Source organism: Salvelinus alpinus, chromosome 16 (assembly GCF_045679555.1).
Source record: "Salvelinus alpinus chromosome 16, SLU_Salpinus.1, whole genome shotgun sequence".
NCBI classification, from domain to species: domain Eukaryota; kingdom Metazoa; phylum Chordata; class Actinopteri; order Salmoniformes; family Salmonidae; genus Salvelinus; species Salvelinus alpinus.
This window is the reverse complement of record NC_092101.1, coordinates 20,641,186-20,668,690: the sequence shown is the minus strand read 5'-3', so window position 1 is coordinate 20,668,690 and position 27,505 is coordinate 20,641,186. Positions and strand designations below refer to the sequence as shown.

Below are 27,505 nucleotides of genomic sequence, written 5' to 3'. Positions count from 1 at the left end.
ATGTTAAAGTCTTCTAGGTGGCTGTTCTGTCTGTGTGACTGTGTGTGCTAGAGACTTCCTGACTGTGATGGTCGTGCTGTGAAGGGGCTAGTGTGGGATTACCGACACACACAGTCTGGACTTTGAACACCTGGTCCAGGACCGTGGAAGAAGAGGGGCACACGCACCGCCGGCACGATGGTAACACACCACACACATACCTAGACTATTGCAGACTCTCCTCACTAGGACTCGTCTATCCTCTCCATCTACTGTATATGCTGAGCACAGGCAGCTGGTGCCGCCTCAATTGGGGAGGACGGGTTCATAGTAATGTCTGGAATAGAATTCATGGAATAGCTTTGACAGATCAAGCAAATTATTTCCTTGTGTTTAAAACCATTCCATTAATTTCATTCCAGTCATTATTATGAGCCATTATGGGCCATCCTCCCCTCAACAGCCTCCTGTGATGGTTTCCTCTATCTCACAGACTTTCTGAAGAACATAGCCTTATATGTTAGGTTGAGGTCACTTGACTCAGCTGTACAGTGGGCTCTCACATTATGCCCGGATGCTGGCACTTATCACACTCTGGAGCCTGGCAACAGCTGACTTAGAACCAACGGGGAAGCACAGTGATGTTCAGTGTGTGTTCATTTTATGTCCAGATGATGAAAGGAAAATAGATAACTGTTGTCTTCTATCACTCTTGTCAACAAAAATCATACAACAAAGTGCTGCAGAACAGGAGGTAGTGGACATCAAGTAGTAGAGACTTTAACTCCTTAAATGGAGAACATGCGGTCCTTTCCTCTTTTGACTGACAAGCCCTGCTAGTATCCACTCAGGTTATAGTGAGTGTTTCTAGTCAAGAGGGATAGAAGCATTGATTGAATCCTATGTCCTCACATTTGTGTAAGAATGTGCTGTACACTATGGAGTAGTTAATAAAACTTCTCTGCTGCTGCTACAACCTGTTTTTTTCCTAACCAGAGATTGTATTCTCATGACGTTAACAAGACATGAGAGAGAAAGTACATGTAGGTATGACAATACTGATCAAAAGCATTAAAAAGAGTCCTATCAAATGTGAAAACTAGCAGTAGAGGGGACTATTGTTCCTAAGGAGCTGGGTAAGGTCTAACCCTTGCTCTTTCTTTTCCTACTAGCACTGAGTTTGCTGATAACTTTATTGAGGAAAAATGTACTTACTGAGATATGTGATATGTTGTTGTCTCACCTACAGTGGCTTACGAAAGTATTCACCGCCCTTGGCATTTTTCCTATTTTGTTGCCTTACAACCTGGAATTAAAATTGATTTTGAGGGGTTTGTATCATTTTATTTACACAACATGCATACCACTTTGAAGATGCAAAATATTTTTTATTGTGAAACAAACAAGAAATAACACAAAAAAACTGAAAACTTGAGCGTGCATAACTATTCAGCCCCCCCAAAGTCAATACTTTGTAAAGCCACCTTTTGCAGCAATTACAGCTGCAAGTCTCTTGGGGTATGTCTCTATAAGCTTGGCACATCTAGCCACTGGGATTTTTGCCCATTCTTCAAAGCAAAACTGCTCCAGCTTCTTCAAGTTGGATGGGTTCCGCTGGTGTACAGCAATCTTTAAGTCATACCACAGATTCTCAATTGGATTGAGGTCTGGGCTTTGACTAGGCCATTCCAAGACATTTAAATGTTTCCCCTTAAACCACTTGAGTGTTGCTTTAGCAGTATGCTTAGGGTCATTGTCCTGCTGGAAGGTGAACCTCCGTCCCAATCTCAAATCTCTGGAAGACTGAAACAGGTTTCCCTCAAGAATTTCCCTGTATTTAGCACCATCCATCATTCCTTCAGTTCTGACTAGTTTCCCAGTCCCTGCCGATGAAAAACATTGCCACAACATGATGCTGCCACCACCATGCTTCACTGTGGGGATGGTATTCTCAGGGTGATGAGAGGTGTTGGGTTTGCGCCAGACATAGCGCTTTCCTTGATGGCCAAAAAGCTCAATTTTAGTCTCATCTGACTGATTCGATATGTTTGGAGAGTCTCCCACATGCCTTTTGGCGAACACCAAACATGGTTTCTTTCATAAAGCCCGGCTCTGTGGAGTGTATGGCTTAAAGTGGTCCTATGTACAGATACTCAAATCTCCGCTGTGGAGCTTTGCAGCTCCTTCAGGGTTATCTTTGGTCTCTTTGTTGCCTCGCTGATTAATGCCCTCCTTGCCTGGTCTGTGAGTTTTGGTAGGCGGCCCTCTCTTGGCAGGTTTGTTGTGGTGCCATATTCTTTCAATTATTTAATAAGGGAATTAATGTTGCACCGTGGGATGTTCAAAGTTTTGGATATTGTTTTATAACCCAACCCTGATCTATACTTCTCCACAACTTTGTCCCTGACCTGTTTGGAGAGCTCCTTGGTCTTCATGGTGCCACTTGCTTGGTGGTGCCCCTTGCTTAATGGTGTTGCAGACTCTGGGGCCTTTCAGAACAGGTGTGTATATACTGAGATCATGTGACAGATCATGTGACACTTAGATTGCACACAGGTGGACTTTATTTAACTAATTATGTGACTTCTGAAGGTAATTGGTTGCACCAGATCTTATTTAGGTGCTTCATAGCAAAGGGGGTGATTACATATGCACGCACCACTTTTCTGTTTGTCATTCTTATTTTTTTTTTTAAAACAAGTCATCTTTAAAATTTCACTTCCCCAATTTTGACTATTTTGTGTCTGCCCATTACATGAAATCCAAATAAAAATCAGTTTAAATTACAGGTTGTAATGCAACAAAATAGGAAAAACGCCAAGAGGGTGAATACTTTCGCAAGGCACTGTAGCTATCTTAAAATGAATGCACTAACGGCAAGTCGCTCTGGATTAACATGTAAATGTAAGGGTGAACTGTTTAAAGAAGTTCTGTAGTATTGTCTGGAATGGAAGAGCAGCAGTGACGTGTTGAAAAGTGGAGAGGGTTTCACAAGATGTAGTGGCGAGGCGTGAGAAGGGAAGTGCAGCAGCCCTGACAGAGAGACAGAGGGGCCTGTAGTTTCTAGCACAATACTTCCTCCTCACACAGACTCCCAAGCACAGATCCGGCCCCTTGCTGGATGCGCAAACACACAAAAGATTTTCTAAGATAGCGGAGTAAGCTTACAATAAGAATTCTTTCATTGATAGATTGATTTTGGATGCATTGTCACAACTTTTTTCTGCAACAGGCTGACTCACTCACAGTAGTGAGTGAGTCACAACAGTGATGACAGATGGAATGAACTACAGTAGTCCTCTCTGAACACACAAAGCATCTCCCAGGTCTGACACTACACAGCAGCAAGTGGGCTATTTTAGCACTGGATCAGCAGTCAAATCAGCAGTTAGCTATTTAAAGCAGTCAGAACCTTGGTTTCACCCAGCTGACGCCATTTCTGTGTGCTGAGCCGAATACTTATGGATGTGGTCTGAAATGTGTGACAAACAAACAGCCTTAGTCAGGTTGTTCACATGAAAAGTGGGCATCATTCTTTACAACAGAGATTCAATTGCTGGCCCTCAAGGACTGAAGTACTGCTTGTTTTCTTACAGTATCTAATGTTCATGGTAGCTTATTTGTAATTGAATATCATTGATTGATTGGCCAGAGAGTTGACTGACTCACTGGGGTTCCAATATACATTTGTATTAGAACCTTCTCCTCCAAAGTTATCACTAGAAGGTTGAGAGAGTTGGAACTCAGACCACAGTAATCATGTTAGACCTATTTTCAGGATCCACCACACATCAAAACAAAACAGCGTTGGGAACCCAAACAAGGCTAAAATCATATCATGCAGTGTAATTCACCATCGTTGGCCAAACCTGGTTCAACTCAACTCTTTATGTGGTGATAGGGAAGTCAGGAAACTCTCTGCACGATGTGGTGGATGTCATCATCATATTGAAGGCATAGGAATGGGAGGGAAGCAGAAAATGAAAGGAGAGTCTTTTTTTTGGCAGTTACTTTAAAATGCACTATATTAATTTTGTGTAAAGAAATCACCAAACCATGGCCCAATCAAAGATTTGTATAACTAACCCAAGATAGACCACAGGATGTCGGTTCCAGTGGGAGCAAATAAATCATAGTGGGCAGAATAAGCAAGAGCTAGTGACAGCCTATTGGTGTGTTCTAGCAAGTATTTGCATATTTCTTTTAGGGAACGCCTACTCTGTGAAGCGCGTGTGTGCAATAACTCAATTCGCCCTTGCACTCCTTCTAAACAATGCAGTTGTTTGAAACTTTGGCAACGGGTAAAGTCTACAAAACTTAGTCTACTCTGTTCATAACAGATTCTAGTTTTGGAAACAGAAAACTGTATCGAGATCAAATGTTTGGGCTTCCTCTCACCACCATATTTGGGAGTGAGTGGAAACGCGAACCAGATGCTTCACATTTATACATCCTGTGAAATATCTGTCTCATTGCTCTATCTGTGGTCCAATGGTATACTTTAAACTGAGTCCCCTCCCATTCCACAGACTCCTAAAGATAGCATATTCAATAGATACCACAACTACTGGTTATCACTGTCGTAGATCAGAGTGGGAAGCAGTACTTTACAGAGATGGCCAAATTGGCATATGCTCACCTCATCTATAGAGCGTTGCCGGGTAACTGTCCTCAGCTTCCTGTACTGATAACCACAGTTAGTCACATTCTTAATGACACAGTTACACACAGAGAGACCCTGCTGCCGAGAAACTTCTCTCTGATATCTACTGGTGCACATGCCTTCCAATTACAGTTGGCCCATGCTTCCTCTGGGTTTCTATACCCCTCCTGTTTGTAGATACCCTCTCATAATGTTCTGTAACTCACATTCAGTATGAACTAGGTCATCTATAGATCTACCTGCTTTTCTCTCTGCCTCAATTACAAATAAAAAGGGTGTGCATTTCCTAACCCTGACCGTTCTCTCCTGCAGGGCAGTAAGTATCACTGGCAGAGTCAGAATGTCAAGCAGAGTGGTGTGGACGACATGGTGCTACTGTCCAAGATCAGCGAAGACGCCATCGTGGAGAACCTGAAGAAGAGATACATGGATGACTACATCTTCGTATCCTGTTTCATTGTCTGTTAGGGACCTTCCTTCATCACTTCTCACAAATGTCTCTTCAGAAAAAATACAGCAGGGAAGTACACTGTGGAGACACGACCTGCTCCTTCACACACTCTCAGACTGATGTATTTATAGGCATACACACATATACACACACAAACAAAAAACTGTTACAAATGGCTTTTAAACCATTTGAGAATTGAGGTCATTGAGGTCATTCCACTTCCCATAGCATTAGGTCCTTCCATTCTATATCATGGGTGAGCACAGCTGATGTTTGTACTCACACAGTAGCAACAACACAATAACAAACATACATACCATCCTTGCCTCATCCCCCTACCACACATATGTACTCACTCAACTTCTTCACATGCGCAGACACACATGAATGTATGCAATAATAGGACTGCACTGTTCCTCTTTTGGATGCACTTTGTGACTCAACAGCACACTTCCGTGTTTTTAGTACATATTTTACTGCACATTCGGGACTTACTTCATTCTTTGTGGGAAAAAAAGCATTATATCTGTGTGTGTAATCCAGTCCGGATGAAATTAATGTATGGTTTGGGATATTTATCTTTTTGAAAAGTTTACATAAATCAACAATTTCGCTGTGATTGTTTCAATATCATATTCTGTGATTTCACCAGAAACACCCTTAACTGTCATGTGCAGACCTATATTGGCTCTGTGTTGATATCAGTGAACCCTTTCAAACAGATGCCCTACTTCACTGACCGGGAAATTGAACTCTACCAAGGGGCTGTGAGTAAACCATCCTATTGTTCAACATATACTTTGGTCTTTATACCGTATTCCCATTCACTTCCTTGTTTACCTTCATAGTTGTATATTAATCTCTCTCTCTCTCTCTCTCTCTCTCTCTCTCTCTCTCTCTCTCTCTCTCTCTCTCTCTCTCTCTCTCTCTCTCTCTCTCTCTCTCTCTCTCTCTCTCTCTCTCTCTCTCTCTCTCTCTCTCTCTCTCTCCTCTCTCCTCTCTCCTCTCTCCTCTCTCCTCTCTCTCTCCTCTCTCTCTCTCTCTCTTGTTTTTCTGTCCATCTTTCTCCATGTAAAGGCCCAGTATGAAAACCCTCCCCACATCTACGCCCTGACTGATAACATGTACAGGAACATGATGATTGATCAGGAGAACCAGTGTGTTATTATCAGGTGTGTTATTATACCAGTGTCATAACTGCTATCTCTTTCTGCATGCTACCTGAGGGCAATACCAAAATAAATGGTCTATTGATTCTGTATCCTCACAACAAAATCTGCAGAGCTTTGATGATTTTATGCCCCAAATATTCAACATTTTGTTGGTGGCAAGAATTCTATATACAGTGAGGGAAAAAAGTATTTGATCCCCTGCTGATTTTGTACGTATCTCTTTCTGCTGGCAGGCAGTATGTAGTCCTAGTTCTTCTCTGTGCCTCTCTCTGACGCACCTTAGGCCTTCTCATGTGCGTCATTCTACCCAAAAACATTTACTCTCACTGCTTTTCTCAGAACTAACAAAGAACCAAAGCTCAATCAGTGTGTCATTTCCTTTCTAACTACACTGAACAGAAATATAAATGTAAAATGCAAGAATTTAAAAGATTTTACTCAGTTACAGTTCATATAAGGAAATCAGTCAATCAAAATAAATAAATTAGGCCCTGATCGATGGACTTCACATGACTGGGAATACAGATATGCATCTGTTGTTAACAGATACCTTAATAAAATGGTAGGGGCGTGGATCAGAAAACCACTATTTGTCTCAAGCAGCGCGACACATCTCCTTCGCATAGAGTTGATCAGGCTGTTGATTGTGGCCTGTGGAATGTTGTCCCACTCCTCTTCAATGGCTGTACAAAGTTGCTGGATATTGTCGGGAGCTGGAACACGTTGTCGTACACGTCGATCCAGAGCATCCCAAACATTTTCAATGGGTGACATGTCTGGTGAGTACGCAGGCCATGGAAGAACTGGGACATTTACAGCTTCCAGGAATTGTGTAGATCCTTGAGACATGGGGCTGTGCTTTATCATGGTGAAACATGAGGTGATGGCGGCGGATGAATGGCACAACAATGGGCCTCAGGATCTCGTCACGGTATCTTTGTGTATTCAAATTGCCTTTGATAAAATGCAATTGTGTTCGTTGTCCATAGCTTATGCCTGCCCATACCATAACCCCACCGCCATCATGGGGCACTCTGTTCACAGCAAATCGCTCGCCCACATGACGCCATACATGCTGTCTGCCATCTGCCTGGTACAAACCGCGATTCATCCATGAAGAGCATACTTCTCCAGTGTGACAATGGCCATCCGTGGTGAGCATTTGCCCACTGAAGTCAGTTAGGACTCTGAACTGCAGTCAGGGCAAGACCCTGGTGAGGATGACGAGCACACAAATGAACTTCCCTGAGATGGTTTCTGACCGTTTGTGCAGAAATTCTTTGGTTGTGCAAACCCACAGTTTCGTCAGCTGTCCGGGTAGCTGGTCTCAGACTATTCTGCAGGTGAAGAAGCCTGATGTGGAGGTCCCGGGCTGACATGGTTACACGTGGTCATTGGTTATGAGGCCAGTGGGACATACTTTATTATTTGTTATTTTGATTTGATTTGATTTTTTTATTGAATATTCGAAACATACAATATACTTGCAGTGAAGCCGCTCAATAACCACATCATACCAGTCATCCAACAGATTCCCATTCAGAGCAACACACATCCAGGGTCAATGCCCTGCTCAAGGCCATGTTGACCGATCTCCCACCAGGCCAAAAAACGTGAACCCGAACCCTCCAAGATCCCTCCACAGTTCCCCAATAGCTGTCTCTCAACCATTCGAGACCCTTCCCGCAGTCCCCCCCAGGAAGAAAAAACAAAATAAAAAATACAATTAATTCCATTCCCCACCCCCAAGAACCCCCCAATGCACCAACAACCAAGAGAATGAACTAAAGAGAAAAAAAGAAAAGACAGAAGAAAACAGCAAACAACAATGCAAAAAAATAAAACAAAATAATACATTTAAAACAAAGGACATCAAGGACAACTGAAATCATAACAGCAATGCCAACTGTGCATAGTGCATGTCTGGCATTATTACATGTATGTGTGTGTTCTTGTATGTGTTTATTTGAATGAGAGTGTGTGTATATGCATGTGTACAAACACCTGCACGGCATCAGCCTCAGGCAAACCGGCATTAGTTGTAAAAACACTGCCACTTAGTCTCATTCAAATGTACTTTTTATTATGATTTATTTAGACTTTTTTCCCCCCTTTATCTTTTGACCATCATTCTCTCTCTCACACAGCAACTCCACTCCCACTTGTCTCCAATTCCACATACCAACCCTCAGCTTCCCTCAGCCCATCCCATCTATCTCTGCTGGCCACCCACTTCGGGTTTCTATGCAACTCATATCTTTCAACTATACTGTGATGTTTAATGTACAATTTCAATCTATCTAATCGAATAGAATCCACAGATTGCGAGATGAAAATAAATACTTTTACTAAGACTATTAATATATTAGTAACTGACTGACCCGGTCTCTCTAGATCTCCTAACAGTACTATTTCTAGGGCCAATTTTAGATCAAGGCTATGCATTTTCAGCCATTCCTGAACCTGAGACCAGAAACAGGCTACCTGAGGGCAATACCAAAATAAATGGTCTATTGATTCTGTATCCTCACAACAAAATCTGCAGAGCTTTGATGATTTTATGCCCCAAATATTCAACATTTTGTTGGTGGCAAGAATTCTATATACAGTGAGGGAAAAAAGTATTTGATCCCCTGCTGATTTTGTACGTTTGCCCATTGACAAAGAAATGATCAGTCTATAATTTTAATGGTAGGTTTATTTGAACAGTGAGAGACAGAATAACAACAAAAAAATCCAGAAAAACGCTTGTCAAAAATGTTATAAATTGATTTGCATTTTAATGAGGGAAATAAGTATTTGACCCCCGCTCAATCAGAAAGATTTCTGGCTCCCAGGTGTCTTTTATACAGATGACGAGCTGAGATTAGGAGCACACTCTTAAAGGGAGTGCTCCTAATCTCAGTTTGTTACCTGTATAAAAGACACCTGTCCACAGAAGCAATCAATCAATCAGATTCCAAACTCTCCACCATGGCCAAGACCAAAGAGCTCTCCAAGGATGTCAGGGACAAGATTGTAGACCTACACAAGGCTGGAATGGGCTACAAGACCATCGCCAAGCAGCTTGGTGAGAAGGTGACAACAGTTGGTGCGATTATTCGCAAATGGAAGAAACACAAAAGAACTGTCAATCTCCCTCGACCTGGGGCTCCATGCAAGATCTCACCTCGTGGAGTTGCAATGATCATGAGAACGGTGAGGAATCAGCCCAGAACTACACGGGAGGATCTTGTCAATGATCTCAAGGCAGCTGGGACCATAGTCACCAAGAAAACAATTGGTAACACACTACGCCGTGAAGGACTGAAATCCTGCAGCGCCCGCAAGGTCCCCCTGCTCAAGAAAGCACATATACATGCCCGTCTGAAGTTTGCTAATGAACATCTGAATGATTCAGAGGACAACTGGGTGAAAGTGTTGTGGTCAAATGAGACCAAAATGGAGCTCTTTGGCATCAACTCAACTCGCCATGTTTGGAGGAGGAGGAATGCTGCCTATGACCCCAAGAACACCATCTCCACCATCAAACATGGAGGTGGAAACATTATGCTTTGGGGGTGTTTTTCTGCTAAGGGGACAGGACAACTTCACCGCATCAAAGGGACGCTGGACGGGGCCATGTACCGTCAAATCTTGGGTGAGAACCTCCTTCCCTCAGCCAGGGCATTGAAAATGGGTCGTGGATGGGTATTCCAGCATGACAATGACCCAAAACACACGGCCAAGGCAACAAAAGGGGTGGCTCAAGAAGAAGCACATTAAGGTCCTGGAGTGGCCTAGCCAGTCTCCAGACCTTAATCCCATAGAAAATCTGTGGAGGGAGCTGAAGGTTCGAGTTGCCAAACGTCAGCCTCGAAACCTTAACGACTTGGAGAAGATCTGCAAAGAGGAGTGGGACAAAATCCCTCCTGAGATGTGTGCAAACCTGGTGGCCAACTACAAGAAACGTCTGACCTCTGTGATTGCCAACAAGGGTTTTGCCACCAAGTACTAAGTCATGTTTTGCAGAGGGGTCAAATACTTATTTCCCTCATTAAAATGCAAATCAATTTATAACATTTTTGACATGCGTTTTTCTGGATTTTTTTGTTGTTATTCTGTCTCTCACTGTTCAAATAAATCTACCATTAAAATTATAGACTGATCATTTCTTTGTCAGTGGGCAAACGTACAAAATCAGTAGGGGATCAAATACTTTTTCCCCTCACTGTATAATGTTAGCTGAAAAGCACAAAGTATTGAATCTTGCCTTGTTTTATATATCAACTCATACACCCTGTACAATGGAATCGGTACATCAAAAATCTCTTCCCAACTATTTTTTAATCTGTATGGCACAGTTGTCAACAACCTGGTCCTCAAATGAAACTGGTATACTTTCCTATTTATGCTCCGCCAGTTTTGATCCTTTATATTGGGCAGACAGACCAGTTCCCTACCTCCTCCCGCTGCCACCTGCCTCCTCCATTTTTGGGGCAATGCTGTAATCAATTGGTTGTACTCTTGGATTGAGCAGACCTTTCCGTACAATGCTGATAACTCCATGAAGGACATAACTCTACCATTACAATTTACAATATAATTTAAGAACAAAATACCCTTTTCAAACATCTTTCCCATAAATACAGGTATTTTATCAACCAGCACATTTGAGTTCAGCCATAATATTTGTTGTAATATTGTTCTATCTTTTCAGGGGGATAAAATTGAAATTGTAGCCTGCTCTGCAATGCTTGTTTGAAAAAGAGAGATACTTTGAAAAAAGTATCATTTTCAATTAATCAAAAATGAGACATGGCAATCTGCACAAAGGCAAAAAGGCCATTTTTAAACAATGGATGCACTTTTCTTAGTAATCTACTTGAGAACCATTTAGGGTTCAAATAAAACTTTTGAATGAGTGAAGCTTTTAGAGAGAGGTTTAGTGCTTTTATATTTAATCATCTCAACCCACCCAATTCATATTCATTATATAGATAGGCATGTTTTATTTTGTCTGATTTAGCGTCCCAGATAAAGCAAAATATTTTTTGCTCATATGATTTGAAAAAATTAATCATCAGGAGTAGGCAGCTCCATAAGTAAGTGCGTAAACTGAGATATGACTAAGGAGTTAATCAGGGTAATTTTTCCATAAATAAACAGGTATTTACCTCTCCATGGTTGCAGGATCTTGTCTATTTTTACAAGTTTTCTATTGAAATTCATTGTGGAGAGCTTTATATGAATACCGAGTATGTCTACTTCACCATCAGCCCATTTTATAGGTAAACTGCAGGGTAATGTAAAAGTTGTATTTTTTAAGGATCCAATACGTAATATTGTACACTTATCATAATTAGGTTTTAGTCCAGAGAGTACAGAAAATGTATCTAGATCTTAAATGAGACATTGCAGGGATCTAGCTTGAGGACTTAATATAAAACTTGAGTCATCGGCATTCTAAAATTATCTGCCGAAATTGTTGCAACCCCTATTACTAGCCTGTTCAACCTCTCTTTCGTATCGTCTGAGATTCCCATAGATTGGAAAGCTGCCGCGGTTATCCCCCTCTTCAAAGGGGGAGACACTCTAGACCCAAACTGCTACAGACCTATATCTATTCTACCCTGCCTTTCTAAGGTCTTCGAAAGCCAAGTTAACAAACAGATTACCGACCATTTCGAATCCCACTTTTTTCCGCTATGCAATCTGGTTTCAGAGCTGGTCATGGGTGCACCTCAGCCACGCTCAAGGTCCTAAACGATATCATAACCACCATCGATAAGAGACATTACTGTGCAGCCGTATTCATCGACCTGGCTAAGGCTTTCGACTCTGTCAATCACAACATTCTTATTGGCAGACTCAACAGCCTTGGTTTCTCAAATGATTGCCTCACCTGGTTCACCAACTACTTCTCTGATAGAGTTCAGTATGTCAAATCGGAGGGCCTGTTGTCTGGACCTCTGGCAGTCTCTATGGGAGTGCCACAGGGTTCAATTCTCGGGCCTCTTTTTTCTGTATACATCAATGATGTCGCTCTTGCTGCTGGTGATTCTTTGATCCACCTCTACGCAGACGACACTATTCTGTATACCTCTGGCCCTTCTTTGGACACTGTGTTAACTAACCTCCAGATGAGCTTCAATGCCATACAACTCTCCTTCCGTGGCCTCCAACTGCTCTTAAATGCAAGTAAAACTAAATGCATGCTCTTCAACGGATTGCTGCCCGCACCTGCCCACCTGCCCGCCCATCACTACTCTGGACGGTTCTGACTTAGAAAACGTGGACAACTACATATACCTAAGTGTCTGGTTAGACTGTAAACTCTCCTTCCAGACTCACACTAAGCATCTCCAATCCAAAATTAAATCGGCTTCCTATTCCGCAACAAAGCATCCTTCACTCATGCTGCCAAACATACCCTTGTAAAACTGACTATCCTACTGATCCTCGACTTTGGCGATGTCATTTACAAAATTGCCTCCAACACTCTACTCAACAAATTGGATGCAGTCTACCACAGTGCCATCCGTTTTGTCACCAAAGCCCCATATACTACCCACCACTGCGACCTGTACGCTCTCGTTGGCTGGCCCTCACTTCATACTCGTTGCCAAACCCACTGGTTCCAAGTCTCTGCCAGGTAAAGCCCCGCTTTATCTCAGCTCACTGGTCACCATAGCAGCACCCACCCATAGCACGCGCTCCAGCAGGTATTTCTCACTGGTCACCCCCAAAGCCAATTCTTCCTTCGGCCGCCTCTCCTCTGCTGCCAATGACTGGAACGAACTGCAAAAATCACTGAAGCTGGAGATTCTGACCTCCCTCACTAGCTTTAAGCACCAGCTGTCAGAGCAGCTCACAGATCACTGCACCTGTACATAGCTCATCTGTAAATAGCCAATCTAATCTACCTCATCCCCATACTGTATTTATTTATTTATCTTGCTCCTTTGCACCCCAGTACCTCTACTTGCACATTCCTCTTCTGCACATTCTACAATTCCAGTGTTTAATTGCTATATTGTAATTAATTCGCCACCATGGCCCATTTATTGCCTTCCCTCTCTTATCCTACCTCATTTGCACATGCTGTATATAGATTTTTCTACTGTATTATTGATTGTATGTTTGTTTATTCCATGTGTAACTCTGTGTTGTTGTATGTGTCGAATTGCTTTGCTTTATCTTGACCAAGTCGCAGTTGCAAATGAGAACTTGTTCTCAACTAGCCTACCTGGTTAAATAAAGGTGATATAAAAATACATGGACACCTTTGTTTTTAAGCCTTGGATTTCTAATCCTCTAATGTTGTTATTGGATCTGATCTTAATAGCTAGCATTTCGATGGCCATAATGAATAGATATGGTGACAGCGGACACCCTTGTTCAACTCCTCTTGACAATTCAAAACTCTCTGAGAAGTAGCCGTTATTTACTATTTTACACCTGGGGTTGCTATACATTATTTTTTACCCATTTTATAAGAGAATTACCGAAATTGAAAAAAGCCAGGCATTTATAAATAAAATCCAGTCTTACTTTATCAAATGCCTTTTCAAAATCCGCTGTAAATACCATTCCTGGCTTCTTATATGTTACATGATGTACTATTATTTCTAGTAGTTGTCGTATATTATCTCCTATGTAAAAAACGTGTCTGATCAGGATGAACAATACCTGGTAAAACCCTTTTAATTCTGAGTGCTATGCATTTTGCTAGTATTTTTGCATCACAACATTGAAGTGTAAGGGGCCTCCAGTTTTTTAGATAGACTGGGTCTTTATATTTTTATTTTACCAGGCAAGTCAGTTAACCTTTCTAGGACACACGTTCCGCTAGCGGAACCCCCCCACAACATTCCGCTGACAAAATGCAAAAATATTTTTTTGAAATATGTAACTTTCACACATTAACAAGTCCAATACAGCAAATGAAAGATAAACATCTTGTTAATCTACCCATCGTGTCCGATTTAAAAAATGCTTTACAGCGAAAACACAACATATGATTATGTTAGATCACCACCAAGTTCAAAAAACACAGCCATTTTCCCAGCCAAAGATAGGAGTCACAAAAACAGAAATAGAGATAAAATTAATCACTAACCTTTGATGATCTTCATCAGATGACACTCATAGGACATCATGTTACACAATACATGTATTTTTTGTTCGATAATGTGCATATTTATATCCAAAAATCTTAGTTTACATTGGCGCCATGTTCAGAAATGCCTCCAAAATATCTGGAGAAATTGCAGAGGGCCACGTCAAATAACAGAAATACTCATCATACACTTTGATGAAAGATACATGTTTTACATAGAATTAAAGATACACTTGTTCTTAATGCAACCGCTGTGTCAGATTTCAAAAAAACTTTATGGGAAAAGCACACCATGCAATAATCTGAGACGGCGCTCAAATATAAATAACATTCCTCTGCCATGTTGGAGTCAACAGAAATACGAAATTACATCATAAATATTCCCTTACCTTTGATTATCTTCATCAGAATGCATTCCCAGGAATCCTAGTTCGACAATAAATTGTTGTTTTGTTCGATAATGTCAATTATTTATGTCCAAATAGCTACTTTTGCTAGCGCGTTTAGTACACATATCCAAACGCTCGCGCAAGTCACGCATAACGTCGGACAAAAACTTCAAAAAGTTATATCACAGGTCGAATAAACTTGTCAAACTAAGTAGATAATCAATCTTCAGGATGTTGTTGTCATATATATCCAATAACGTTCCAACCGGAGCATTCCTTCGTGTCTGTAAAAGTTATGGAACGCAAGGCAATATCATGAGGAATGCGCGTGACCAGGAACTGGCAATCTGCCAGACCACTGACTGAAACACCTCCCATCCGGTCCCATATCACAGTATAAACTTCATTCAACGTTCTACCGCCTGTTGACATCTAGTGGAAGGCGTTGGAAGTGCAAACAAATCCATATCTTCCTGGGATTTGAATAGGCGATGAGTAGAAAAAACACCAGCCTCAGAATTTCCACTTCCTGTTTGGAAGTTTGCCTGCCATATGAGTTCTGTTATACTCACAGACATAATTCAAACAGTTTTAGAAACTTCAGAGTGTTTTCTATCCAATAGTAATAATAATATGCATATATTAGCATCTGGGACAGAGTAGGAGGCAGTTCAATTTGGGCACGCTATTCATCCAAAGTGAAAATGCTGCCCCCTATCCCTAAAAAGGTTTAAGAACAAATTCTTATTTTCAATCACAGCTTAGGAGTGGGTTAACTGCAGGGGCAGAATGACAGATTTGTACCTTGGGGATTCGATCTTGCAACCTTTCAGTTACTAGTCCAACGCTCTAACCACTAGGCTATGCTGCCATCTGGGTCTTGTTTTAATAATAGAAAAATCAGACCTTCCTGCTGAGTACCTGACAGACTACCATTTCTATATGAGTAGTTAAAACAATCTAACAATGGAGCTTTTAGTATATCAAAAAATACTTGATATACCTCTACTGGTATGCCATCAAGCCCTGGGGTTTTTCCAGACTGAAAGGATTTAATAGCCTCAAAAAGTTATTCCTCTGTAATTTGGCCTTCGCACTGATCTGTCTGTACATTTGTTAATTTTCCATTTTTTATATTATTTGGAAAGAATTACTTAGCATAATCTTCATTCAGTGGGAAAGGATGAGACGGAAAAGAGAACATCTGCCTAAAATAATTAGGTTCCTCTTTTAAAATATCATTCGGAGAATCATAGATGACTCCGTCTTCAGTAACGAGTTTCTGCAAATTATTTTTGTTAGTCTTGTCTCTTTAGCCAGAAACTGCTTTTTTATTATTGATGAAAATTGAATTGAATGACCCCTGAAGGTACATTTTAAGGTATCCCAAGCAATAAGGAGATTTGCTGAACCTATACTATACTGAAAAAATTCAGTTATAAATGATTTTGTCTTGGTTAAAAATAAGTTGTCCTCCAGTAAACTTACATTTCCAATATCCCCGTCCACGTGAAAAATCTATACGAGTTATGTGAATGCCAATTAGATGATGATCCGATCGCATTCTGTGTCCTATTAAAACTTTTTTAACCTTTGATGCAAGAGAGAAAGAGATAAGAAAGTAGTCAAGACGACTAGCTTGATTAAGTCTCCTCCATGTATATCTCACTAGGTCGAGGTTTTTTAGTCTCCAAATATCCACTATTTCTAATGTGTCCATAATATTTGTGATTTCCTTAAGGGCACGGTGATGATAGTTTGTAGAGTGATTACCTTTACGGTCCATTGAGGTACTTAACACTGTGTTATAGTCTCATACCATAATGATTAGATCATAAGTTCAATAAATTGGTATAAATATTTTCGAAGAACTGTGGATCATCCTGATTTGGACCATATAAATTAATGAGACAAATCTTTTTTTCGTCCACTTTCATATTCAAAATGTTTGTTAATTAATATCATCACACCCTTTGAGTTCCTTTGTCCATGAAATACAATTATTTCACCACCCCATTCCTTTTCCCACTCAACTTCATCTAAGGATGTAGAGTGAGTTTCCTGTAAACAGTATACGTTAAACAGTGGGACATACTGCCAAATTCTGTAAAACAACGTTGGAGGCGGCTTATGATAGAGAAATTAACATAAAATTCTCCGGCAACAGCTCTGGTGGACATTCCTGTAGTCAGCATGCCAATTGCACGCTCCTTCAAAACTTGAGACATCTGTGGCATTGTGTTGTTTGACAAAACTACACATTTTAGAGTGGCCTTTTATTGTCCCCAGCACAAGGTGCACCTGTGTAATGATCATGCTTTTTAATTAGCTTCTTGATATTCTACACCTGTCAGGTGGATGGATTATCTTGGCAAAGAAGAAATGCTCACAAACAGGGATATAAACAAATTTGTGCACAGAATTTGAAAGAAATAAGCTTTATGTGCATATGGAACATTTCTGGGATATTTTAGTTCAGGTCATGAAACATGGGACCAACACTTTACATGTTGTGTTTATATTTCTGCTTAGTATAAAAGAAACAGAAACTCATGTGCAGCCATAGATCACCTTCACAACAAGTTTCACAAAAAGTTTTTTTGATACAGTGTAAATTAGAGGGTTATCATTAATATGGCTGTATGTTTTGTGTGTGTTGTGCCAGTGGGGAGAGTGGAGCTGGGAAGACTGTGGCTGCAAAATACATTATGGGTTACATCTCCAAAGTATCAGGAGGAGGTGATAAAGTGCAGGTATTACCTTCTATTACTACTATTACCATTAGCATTACTATTACTACTATTACCATTACCATTACTATTACTACTATTAGCATTGCCATTACTATTACTACTATTACCATTACTATTACTACTATTACCATTACTATTACTACTATTACCATTACTATTACTACTATTAGCATTACCATTACTAATGACTGTGAAGGAAACTGAAGTGCTGTGTTGTGATGTTTCTCTGTATGTGTCTCTCAGCATGTGAAGGACATCATCCTCCAGTCCAATCCTCTATTAGAGGCCTTCGGCAATGCCAAGACTGTCCGCAACAACAACTCCAGTCGCTTTGTGAGTGATACGTACAGCAATCAGCCTCCCTTCATCTTGTTCTTCCTCCTCCTCTCTAGACACTGTGTGGGCTAATAAAGTAAGACTGATACTGTAAACTGATCATTTCTGCTAGTTCTGTGCTAACTATTCTTATAGACACTGTGCAAAGAGGCTGTTGTTTTTCCTGTGCTCTACCAGAGGTGATCTGAATTCTGCAGACTATATACCCACAGCAGCAGTATGCAACAGCCACCTTTCACCCTCTCCCCTTTCCCTACTGCTGAGATCCTGAGATGTTAGCCTCAACTCCTAACCACATCCACATGCAACCGTGCAGGCTTTGTAGCTGAGTGCATGTCACCTCTGGGGTTTCCTGCCTCTGAGGTGCCCAGCTGTACTGTAGGCCTCTATTATAGAAGAACAACACAATGAGATGAAAGAGCTTGAGAAGACTGAGATGAGGTGAAATCCTGGGTGGGGTCAACAGCTGTGTAGTAATGTAAATATATTATTTTGTGGTACAGAGCATTAGTACATCTCGTGTCACTGCTCTGATAATTCCATTCTACCAATACATAGGGCCACATACCCATTCCCATTTAAATACGAGTCATTTAGCAGACGCTCTTATCCAGAGCTACTTACAGGAGCAATTAGGGTATAGTGCCCTGATCAAGGGAACATCGACAGATTTTTCACCTAGTCCGTTCAGGGCTTCGATACCAGCTCTCTTTCGGTTACTGGCCCAACGCTCTTAACCACTAGGCTACCTGCCCCCCGGACCACAACCACAAAGTCAGAATAATGAACCATGTCTAATTTGAGTGATAGGTTTTTGTGTGTGTTCTGATCTAACAGGGTAAGTACTTTGAGATCCAGTTTAGCAGAGGAGGAGAGCCGGACGGTGGTAAAATCTCCAACTTCCTTCTTGAGAAGTCGAGGGTGGTGAGCCAGAATGAGAACGAGAGGAACTTCCACGTCTACTACCAGGTCAGTCAGGCACCGAGCTAGGCCAGCAGTAACTTAACAACCCACAATGATAATGTGTTTGACTTTCTCACCCTACAGCACAGATTTAACGGTTCTGTAGTGTTTCATAATTGGGTGTGAATTGTTGATGTGTAATTCATGTGCTGTAACTTTCAGTTGTGTTTTGTCTGAACTGTTGTATTTAGCTAATAGAGGGAGCCAACCCCCAGCAGAAAGAAGCCCTGGGCATCATGACTCCAGAATACTACTACTACCTGAACCAGTCTGGGACATACAAAGTGGACGGAACTAATGACAGCAAGGACTTTCAGGAGACAATGGTACCTTACGCCATCAGGGCTTAAAACAGAGTACACATTTTTTTTTCTTTATTGAGACATCACAGAAGCGCTGGGAACAAATTGACACTCATATTTATATTCATAATACAGGCTTATATTAGCTAAATATACTGTTCTATTGTGTTTTCCCAGTCCTTGTGTGTTGTCAGAGCCAGCAGTAATGGAGCTCTGTACAGGACCATAGACATCAGTGTTGAGTTTTGTCCACAGGAAGCCATGAATGTGATTGGGATCCCGGAGGCCTACCAGGCTCAGGGGCTGCAGATCATAACAGGAATCCTGCACCTTGGAAACATCAGCTTCATAGAGGCAGGCAACTACGGGCAGGTGGAGAGCACTGACTGTGAGTGGGAGAAGACAAACATGCCTAATACACACACATGCACATGAACACATGCTCACAGAGCTCCACACAAACACATGCACACAGAGCTCCACATGAACACATGCACACAGAGCTCCACATGAACATATGCACACAGAGCTCCACATGAACACATGCACACAGAGCTCCACATGCACAAGTAAGCATCAATGCAACTGTCCCCATAAGGTGAAAAAACATTAGAGAGGGATAGTCACCAAAACACACTTTTGCCATAATGAAAGCAGGAATTCATGTATTTTGCTCAGGTATTCTGTTTGTTCTGTATGTTTTTCCTCCCTCCCAGTGCTTGCCTTCCCTGCCTATCTGCTGGGCGTTGACCCAACGCGTCTGCAAGACAAACTGACCAGCAGAAAGATGGACTCAAAGTGGGGTGGAAAGTCTGAGTCCATCGATGTGACACTCAATCAAGAACAAGCCACCTATACCCGAGACGCCCTGGCCAAGGCCCTCTACACACGACTCTTTGACTATCTGGTGGAGGTCAGGGACAACTAAACTCAGCAAAAAAATAAACGTCCTCTCACTGTCAACTGCGTTTATTTTCAGCAAACTTAATGTTTAAATATTTGTTTGAACATAACACGATTCAACAACTGAGACATAAAACTGAACAAGTTCCACAGACATGTGACTAACAGATGGAATAATGTGTCCCTGAACAGAGGGTTCAAAATCAAAAGTAACAGTCAGTATCTGGTGTGGCCACCAGCTGCATTAAGTACTGCAGTGCATCTCCTCCTCATGGACTGCACCAGATTTACCAGTTCTTGCTGTGAGATGTTACCCGACTCTTCCGCCAAGGCACCTGCAAGTTCCCGGACATTTCTGGGGGAATGGCCCTAGCCCTCACCCTCCGATCCAACAGGTCCCAGACGTGCTCAATGGGATTGAGATCCAGGCTCTTCGCTGGCCATGGCAGAACACTGACATTCCTATCCTTCAGGAAATCACGCAAAGAACGAGCAGTATGGCTGGTGGCGTTGTCATGCTGGAGGGTCATGTCAGGATGAGCCTGCAGGAAGGGTACCACATGAGGGAGGAGGATGTCTTCCCTGTAACGCACAGCGTTGAGATTGCCTGCAATGACAACAAGCTCAGTCCGATGATGCTGTGACACACCGCCCCAGACCATGACGGACCCTCCATCTCCAAATCGATCCCGCTCCAGAGTACAGGCCTCGGTGTAACGCTCATTCCTTCGACAATAAACGTGAATCCGACCATCACCCCTGGTGAGACAAAACCGCGACTCGTCAGTGAAGAGCACTTTTTGCTGTCCTGTCTGGTTCAGCGACGGTGGGTTTGTGCCCATAAGCAACATTGTTGCCGGTGATGTCTGGTGAGGACTTGCCTTACAATAGGCTTACATGCCTTCAGTCCAGCCTCTCTCAGCCTATTGCGGACAGTCTGAGCACTGATGGAGAGATTGTGTGTTCCTGGTGTAACTCGGGCAGTTGTTGTTGCCATCCTGTACCAGTCCCACAGGTGTGATGTTCGGATGTACTGATCCTGTGCAGGTGTTGTTACACGTGGTCTGCCACTGTGAGGACGATCAGCTGTCTATCCTATCTCCCTTAATTGCCTACCGTCTGCAAGCTGTTAGTGTCTTAACGACAGTTCCACAGGTGGATGTTCATTAATTGTCTATGAACTGTAATTGTAAACCCTTTACAATGAAGATCTGTGATGATCTGTGAAGTTATTTGGATTTTTACGAATTATCTTTGGAAGACAGGGTCCTGAAAATGGGACGTTTCTTTTTTTGCTGAGTTTACTATACACTGCAATGATACACACACAGACACAAATACAGTAATGGTGACACGTCCATTTCATACTAATTAACTCTCCTCTCTCTTCCTCTCCTATTACCAGGCAATAAACAAAGCCATACAGAAACCTCATGAAGAATACAGTATAGGAGTACTTGACATATATGGCTTTGAGATATTTCAGGTGAATGGTATATTAATGTACATAATATACCATACATTATGTACATCTCTGATCTCTGATGGGATAATAAGACCAGACATAGCTATGTGATAACATTGTCTTCAATCTGGATGTGTGCTTTCTGGCAGAGGAATGGGTTTGAGCAGTTCTGCATCAACTTTGTTAACGAGAAGCTACAGCAGATATTTATTGAGCTGACACTGAAGGCTGAACAGGTACAAACCACTCTCAAATCTCAACACTTTTAATTTCCTTTACGAGGTGTCTTGGATGTTGTGATAATTATATTGGCATTATCTATCTCTCTATGTTTCTCCCAGGAAGAGTATGTTCAGGAAGGCATCAAGTGGACACCAATTGAGTATTTCAACAACAAGGTTGTGTGTGACCTCATCGAGAATAAGTTGGTGAGCCCAAAATGACAATATCTCAATGCAATTTCCACAAATGTGTCTTTATTCTGCATGTGGCTACCACGCTAAATGTCTAACAATCCCCTCCAGAACCCGCCAGGCATCATGAGTGTGCTGGATGATGTGTGTGCCACCATGCATGCCAAGGGTGAGGGGGCAGATGGCACCCTGCTCCAGAAGCTCTCTGCGGCGGTGGGCACTCACGAACACTTCAACAGCTGGAACTCTGGCTTTGTCGTCCACCACTACGCAGGCAAGGTGAGTACCAGGAGAGGACAAGTCTTCTCATGCTCAAAACACATAGAAGTAGACACTTCTAGGCTGAGGTAGAAAGGAATGTTCCATCAATGGGAAGTGGGTAGGTAGACATGTGGGTGAAGGAAGTGTGAAAGTCGGTGTGAATGTTGATATTTACAGATGATGTCTCATGTCACCTCAGGTCTCCTACGAAATAAATGGCTTCTGTGAGAGAAACCGGGACGTGCTTTTTAATGACCTCATTGAACTCATGCAGAGCAGTGAACAGTACGTAGGCCTCTATCTTTACCTTAACAGACACGTGTCTCAAAACAACCAAGGCTTGAAAATAATGTGGGAGAGGTCAATAAAATGTTGTCCTCCATCTTGTTCCCACAGTGACTTCATTCGCAGCCTCTTCCCTGAAAACCTCAACACAGACAAGAAGAGCAGGCCCACTACTGCTAGCTCTAAGATCAAGGTAACTGTCCCCACTCTACTGCCAGCACTGTGGTTCAGTGGCTGAGTGGAACAGTACACCCATAGGTTTGAGGTTATTAGTAGCTACATGGTGGTACATCCATCTCTTATGTTCTCTCTGCAGAAACAAGCCAATGATCTGGTGAACACGTTGATGAAGTGCACCCCCCACTATATCCGATGTATCAAACCCAACGAGACTAAGAGACCCAAGGACTGGGAGGAGAGCCGGTGTGTCCCTATTACACCCCTCAACAGACACCAAATATCCAATAGCAGAACATTCAGAGAATTCAGCAGGGAGTTATGACGGTATAGTTTGGAACATTAGAAATGGAACATTAGAATAAAGGGGATGATGAAACTATGTGTGTGTGTTTAGGGCCAAGCACCAGGTGGAGTACCTTGGGCTGCGGGAAAACATTCGTGTACGTCGAGCCGGCTACGCCTACCGCAGAGTCTTCAATAAGTTCCTACAGAGGTGAGTCTTATTTACTCTTAGGTGTGTGTCCTTCAGTGTCTGCTTTGTGTCCTCTCAGTGTGTGTGTGTGTGTGTGTGTGTGGGGGGGGGGGGGGGGGTGTAGTGTATGCCCCCCCCCCAGTGCCTGACCCTCTGTGTGTGGCCTGCAGGTATGCCATCCTGACGGCAGAGACGTGGCCGTGCTGGCAGGGGGGAGAGCAGCAGGGGGTCCTGCATCTCCTCCGCTCTGTCAACATGGACACAGATCAGTACCAGATGGGGCGCTCCAAGGTCTTTGTCAAGGCCCCAGAGTCGGTAGGGGCCCACATAGGTCTCCCTGAGAAAAGTGCTGTTTCTTTTATCTCAATGGGTCTTCCCAGTTTAAATGAATATATGAAATGTATTACAAAAAAGGTGTGAGGTATTCATCTATATACTGTAAAATGGTTTCTTTGATCAAAGCATTCCCTCTCCCCTCCGTCTCTCCTAGCTCTTCCTATTGGAAGAGATGCGGGAGAGGAAATTTGACATGTTCGCCAGGACCATCCAGAAGGCCTGGAGGAAGTACATCGCCAGGAGGAAATATGAACAGATGAGGGAGGAGGGTAAGTGTGTCAATGATCCTAGAGGGGTGTGTGGGGATGAAACAAGGAAGAAATATGAATATACATAAATCAATGTAAATACAGAAAATGAATATACAGCCATGAATATGTCCTTGAAGGTTCTTACTTAAAATGACCATGAACTCCCCTCTCTCGCATGTTATCCGCAGCCTCGGACATCCTGTACAACTCTAAGGAGCGGAGGAGGAACAGCATCAACAGGAACTTTGTTGGAGACTACCTGGGCCTGGAGCAGAGGCCTGAGCTCAGACAGTTCCTGGCCAAGAGGGAGCGAGTCGACTTTGCAGACTCGGTCAACAAGTTTGACCGCAGGTTCAATGTGAGTCTACCTGTCCCTCCCTTACAGAGCGGTGAGGAAAAGAGAGCCAATGCCGGGGTTAACAACACAACATGGGGTTAACTTCTTCCATCATCCATTTACACACACTCATTCTCACTCTTATTCTTTCTTTCCCCCTCCCATTTTCTCTCTCCAGTCCATCAAGAGGGACCTGATTCTGTCTCCCAAGGGTATCTACCTGATAGGCAGAGAGAAGGTGAAGAAGGGGCCAGAGAAGGGACAGATAAAGGAGGTGTTAAAACGGAAGCTGGAGTTTGAGAGCATCCACTCTGTCTCTCTCAGGTAAAGGGTTTTTCTCCCTGCTAGACTTAGAATAGCATATAACAGTCCAGTATGATGTACCATTTGGGAACTTTTGTGGTCAGTGTTGTCATTAATAAACAGGAACTGATCACACAGGATATGTAAAAAAATAACTTTGCTATATCGGCCTACTGTGTGTGACACTTCTTGTCTTCTATCAACGGCAATCCCTCACACCTTTCCATTTCTGCCTTTCTCCCTCTCCCTGTAGTATGAGACAGGATGATTTCTTCATCGTGCATGAGGCTCAGTATGACAGTCTGCTAGAGTCCAACTTCAAGACTGAGTTCCTCAGCCTGCTCTGTAAGCGCTATGAAGAGGTGACCAAGAACAAGCTGTCTCTCTCCTTCAACGACAGGTATGACTACACACATACTGGATAGGAACAGCCTCGCTATATGACTCTCTATGTGTGGTCTCCATAGTTTAGTTGATCGAGTTAACTTTGGATGAAAGCATCTGGTAAAATGGATCATATCATTCATGTCCACTGTTGTGGCTCTCTATAGACTGGAGTTCCGGGTGAAGAAGGAGGGCTGGGGTGGAGGGGGCACCCGTGTTGTGGTGTTCCAGAGGGGACAGGGAGACCTGGCTGAGATCAAACCAGCTGGAAAGACCCTCACCATCAATGTGGGAGATGGCCTGCCAAAGACCTCCAGTGAGTATCAGGAACAGAAAGAATTACATACCCGAAGTGGAAAAGAGACATAGATATAGTAGATAATGTATAGAATACTAAGTCTGACTCAATACAGTGTACAGTATATAATATATCCTGTTAATCCTAATATGTCATAGTTTAAAACTCTACATGTTTATTTTGTCAGAGCCCACCAAGAAGGGATTTCCACAGAACCATGGAGGAGGCAGGAGTCAGCCTCCCAGCAGAGGTAAACTCATTATTTGGTCCAGATATGTTCCTACGTCATTGGCAGGCCTCACTCCATGAACATGGACTTGCAGTGCTCACTATGAACTGTGTACCACCACTGTGATAATTATGTTGAGATATTAGAGGTCTTAGTGTATGAATGGTATACAATTTGTCTTGTGTTTTGATGGTATCTGTGTTCCTCTTCTTTGACTAGGGCACCAGAATGGTGCACCCAGAGGTAGAGGTGCTCCACCGCCCCAGCAGCCAGAGCATACCTACTCCATCCCCCAGAAACAGAACCGGCCCCCCAGCGCCGCCCTCCCCAAACTGGGCTCCCTGAATACGAGACGAGGCTCGGTTCAGACTAAGCAGGGGAACCTGGACTTCCTCAACGTGCCTGACCAGGGCGTGTCTGGGTGAGCTGAATAAACTGAGCACACAGTGGGTATTCACAAAATATACTATCTGCAGTGAAGGGTTGGAGTTGGGCTCTCATCTCTCTAATCCCCCCCCTCGCTCTCATCTCTCTCTCTCTCTCTCTCTCATTCCCCCCCCCTCTCTCATCTCATCCCCCTCTCTCTCTCTCTCTCTTATCCCCCCCCCTCTCTCTCTCTCATCTCTCTCATCCCCCTCTCTCTCTCTCTCTCATCTCCCCCCTCCTCTCTCTCTCTCTCCAGAATGCAGAGGAAGAGGAGTATCAGCAGCCAGCGGCCACCCCCGGCCCCGTCCAGCCGGCCCAAGGCCCAGCCACGCCCCACCGGCCCGCGTTGCCGGGCGCTGTACCAGTATGCTGGCCAGGACACAGACGAGCTCAGCTTCGACACCAATGATATCATCGACCTGCTCAATGAAGGTGAGGAACACGTAGGGAAGGAATAGAATAGTACTCAATTCTCTATTTGTTAAGAAACTGTGTCCATCTCAACAATGGAAAAGGGTGAGAAGAAAGAGGCGGAAGAGACTACACAGTGCTATTATGCTTTAAGTGCTGATCCCGAATAAGCTCACAGCATTAATTCATGCTCAGACCTGTATTGGATGAGTTCTAAGACTGTACTGTGTATGGAGTCCATATCTCTGTGTTCCCCTGCAGATGCATCAGGCTGGTGGAGAGGCAGGTTTTGTGGCAAGGAAGGACTCTTCCCTGGGAACTATGTGGAGAAGATCTGATTACTGCCTGTCCTGTGGCCCAACAAACAATGTATACAACAGACATGACTATCCACTGTAAAGCAATGGTGAATTGCATGTAAGCCTAACAGTAATTACAAGAGATATCTGATTTATAAGCGTATCAATAGAATCATCACCAGTTCTTTATAATATCTGCACAACAATATAAGTACAGAGTAAGATTAATGTTGGAAAGCTAGCTGAAACAGAGAACCGTGACTTTCTTTTACCAGTTTCACAAAAGAGGACAGCTTTGAGGTGCTAACTCAAAATAGGATGCAATGATTTTATGCATATTATTTAAAAAAATTGCTTTGTGATAACTGTGTAACAAATGTAATGTCATCAAGTGTAGAAAAAAAAGCATCCCAGAAATTCTGATTTTGTCTTTGAGTAAATACTACCTTTAAAGGGGCAATCAACAGTTTCTACATCAATTTTTTGACTAATAAATTAATGATATGCACCCATTGATTCCTGAAAAATATAACTTATAAATGCCTCATGAGCTTAGTTTAACTGTCATACCCCATCAGAACCCAAAATGTAAGCTTGTTTACCCCAATGTTTGTAAACAAAGAAAATGTAAACAAACACTATACAGCCTTAAAACATGGTTCAAACTATCATTTTGCTATCTTGGATGGTCATTCCTTTCACCCATAGCTCTGTCTATGAATTTTTGTGATTACATTTCTCCAGCCTGATCCCTCAGCTTTTTACCGAACCAGGGGTGTGGAAACTGCTTTGATATTGTTTCTACTTATGATTGGCGCTTTAAGCAACCACTGGGAGGTACCGCTGCACCATTTCCTTGTCTTCAATTCGGGCAAGTCAATGTGCACTGAGCATAAAGTCTGACTGATGTATGATAATATACATGGTTATTTGATGTTATAAACTTGTAATTACAAATAATAGTTCTGCTATGTTGAATTCATTACAAAACTAGTTTATGGGTTGTAAAATAACTTCACCTTGAAATTAACAAATGAACAGAGAATTTATATTTTTGTCAAGTGGCAGTGGTCATAATATAGACAATTATTATAGATACAGAAATGATTGATATACTGTTTTTGTCTCCTTGACGCAATGTGT

General features: G+C 42.5%; 1 protein-coding gene across 1 annotated transcript; it reads left to right on the top strand.

Annotated features, from left to right (window-relative positions):
• myo1f (myosin IF) lies at positions 1 to 27,033 on the top strand. Its single transcript, XM_071345319.1, has 28 exons — positions 1 to 180; positions 4,955 to 5,086; positions 5,771 to 5,860; positions 6,171 to 6,265; positions 17,421 to 17,508; positions 17,752 to 17,841; positions 18,682 to 18,813; positions 18,999 to 19,133; positions 19,365 to 19,497; positions 19,826 to 20,022; positions 21,418 to 21,498; positions 21,627 to 21,713; positions 21,819 to 21,905; positions 22,002 to 22,169; positions 22,351 to 22,436; positions 22,548 to 22,629; positions 22,753 to 22,859; positions 23,011 to 23,109; positions 23,259 to 23,403; positions 23,579 to 23,693; positions 23,864 to 24,033; positions 24,191 to 24,336; positions 24,569 to 24,715; positions 24,867 to 25,015; positions 25,185 to 25,247; positions 25,446 to 25,647; positions 25,909 to 26,084; positions 26,325 to 27,033. Exons 1-28 carry the CDS (start codon positions 178 to 180, stop codon positions 26,399 to 26,401), a joined length of 3,282 nt encoding a protein of 1,093 aa, XP_071201420.1. The 5' UTR covers positions 1 to 177; the 3' UTR covers positions 26,402 to 27,033.
• The last annotated feature ends 472 nt before the right edge of the window (positions 27,034 to 27,505 follow it).

Coding starts and splice junctions, on each gene's coding strand:
- myo1f (XM_071345319.1), top strand. Junction 5,087..5,770: donor ACATGGATGACTACATCTTC/GTATCCTGTTTC, acceptor TGTCATGTGCAG/ACCTATATTGGCTCTGTGTT. Junction 20,023..21,417: donor TCTTTGACTATCTGGTGGAG/GTCAGGGACAAC, acceptor TCCTATTACCAG/GCAATAAACAAAGCCATACA.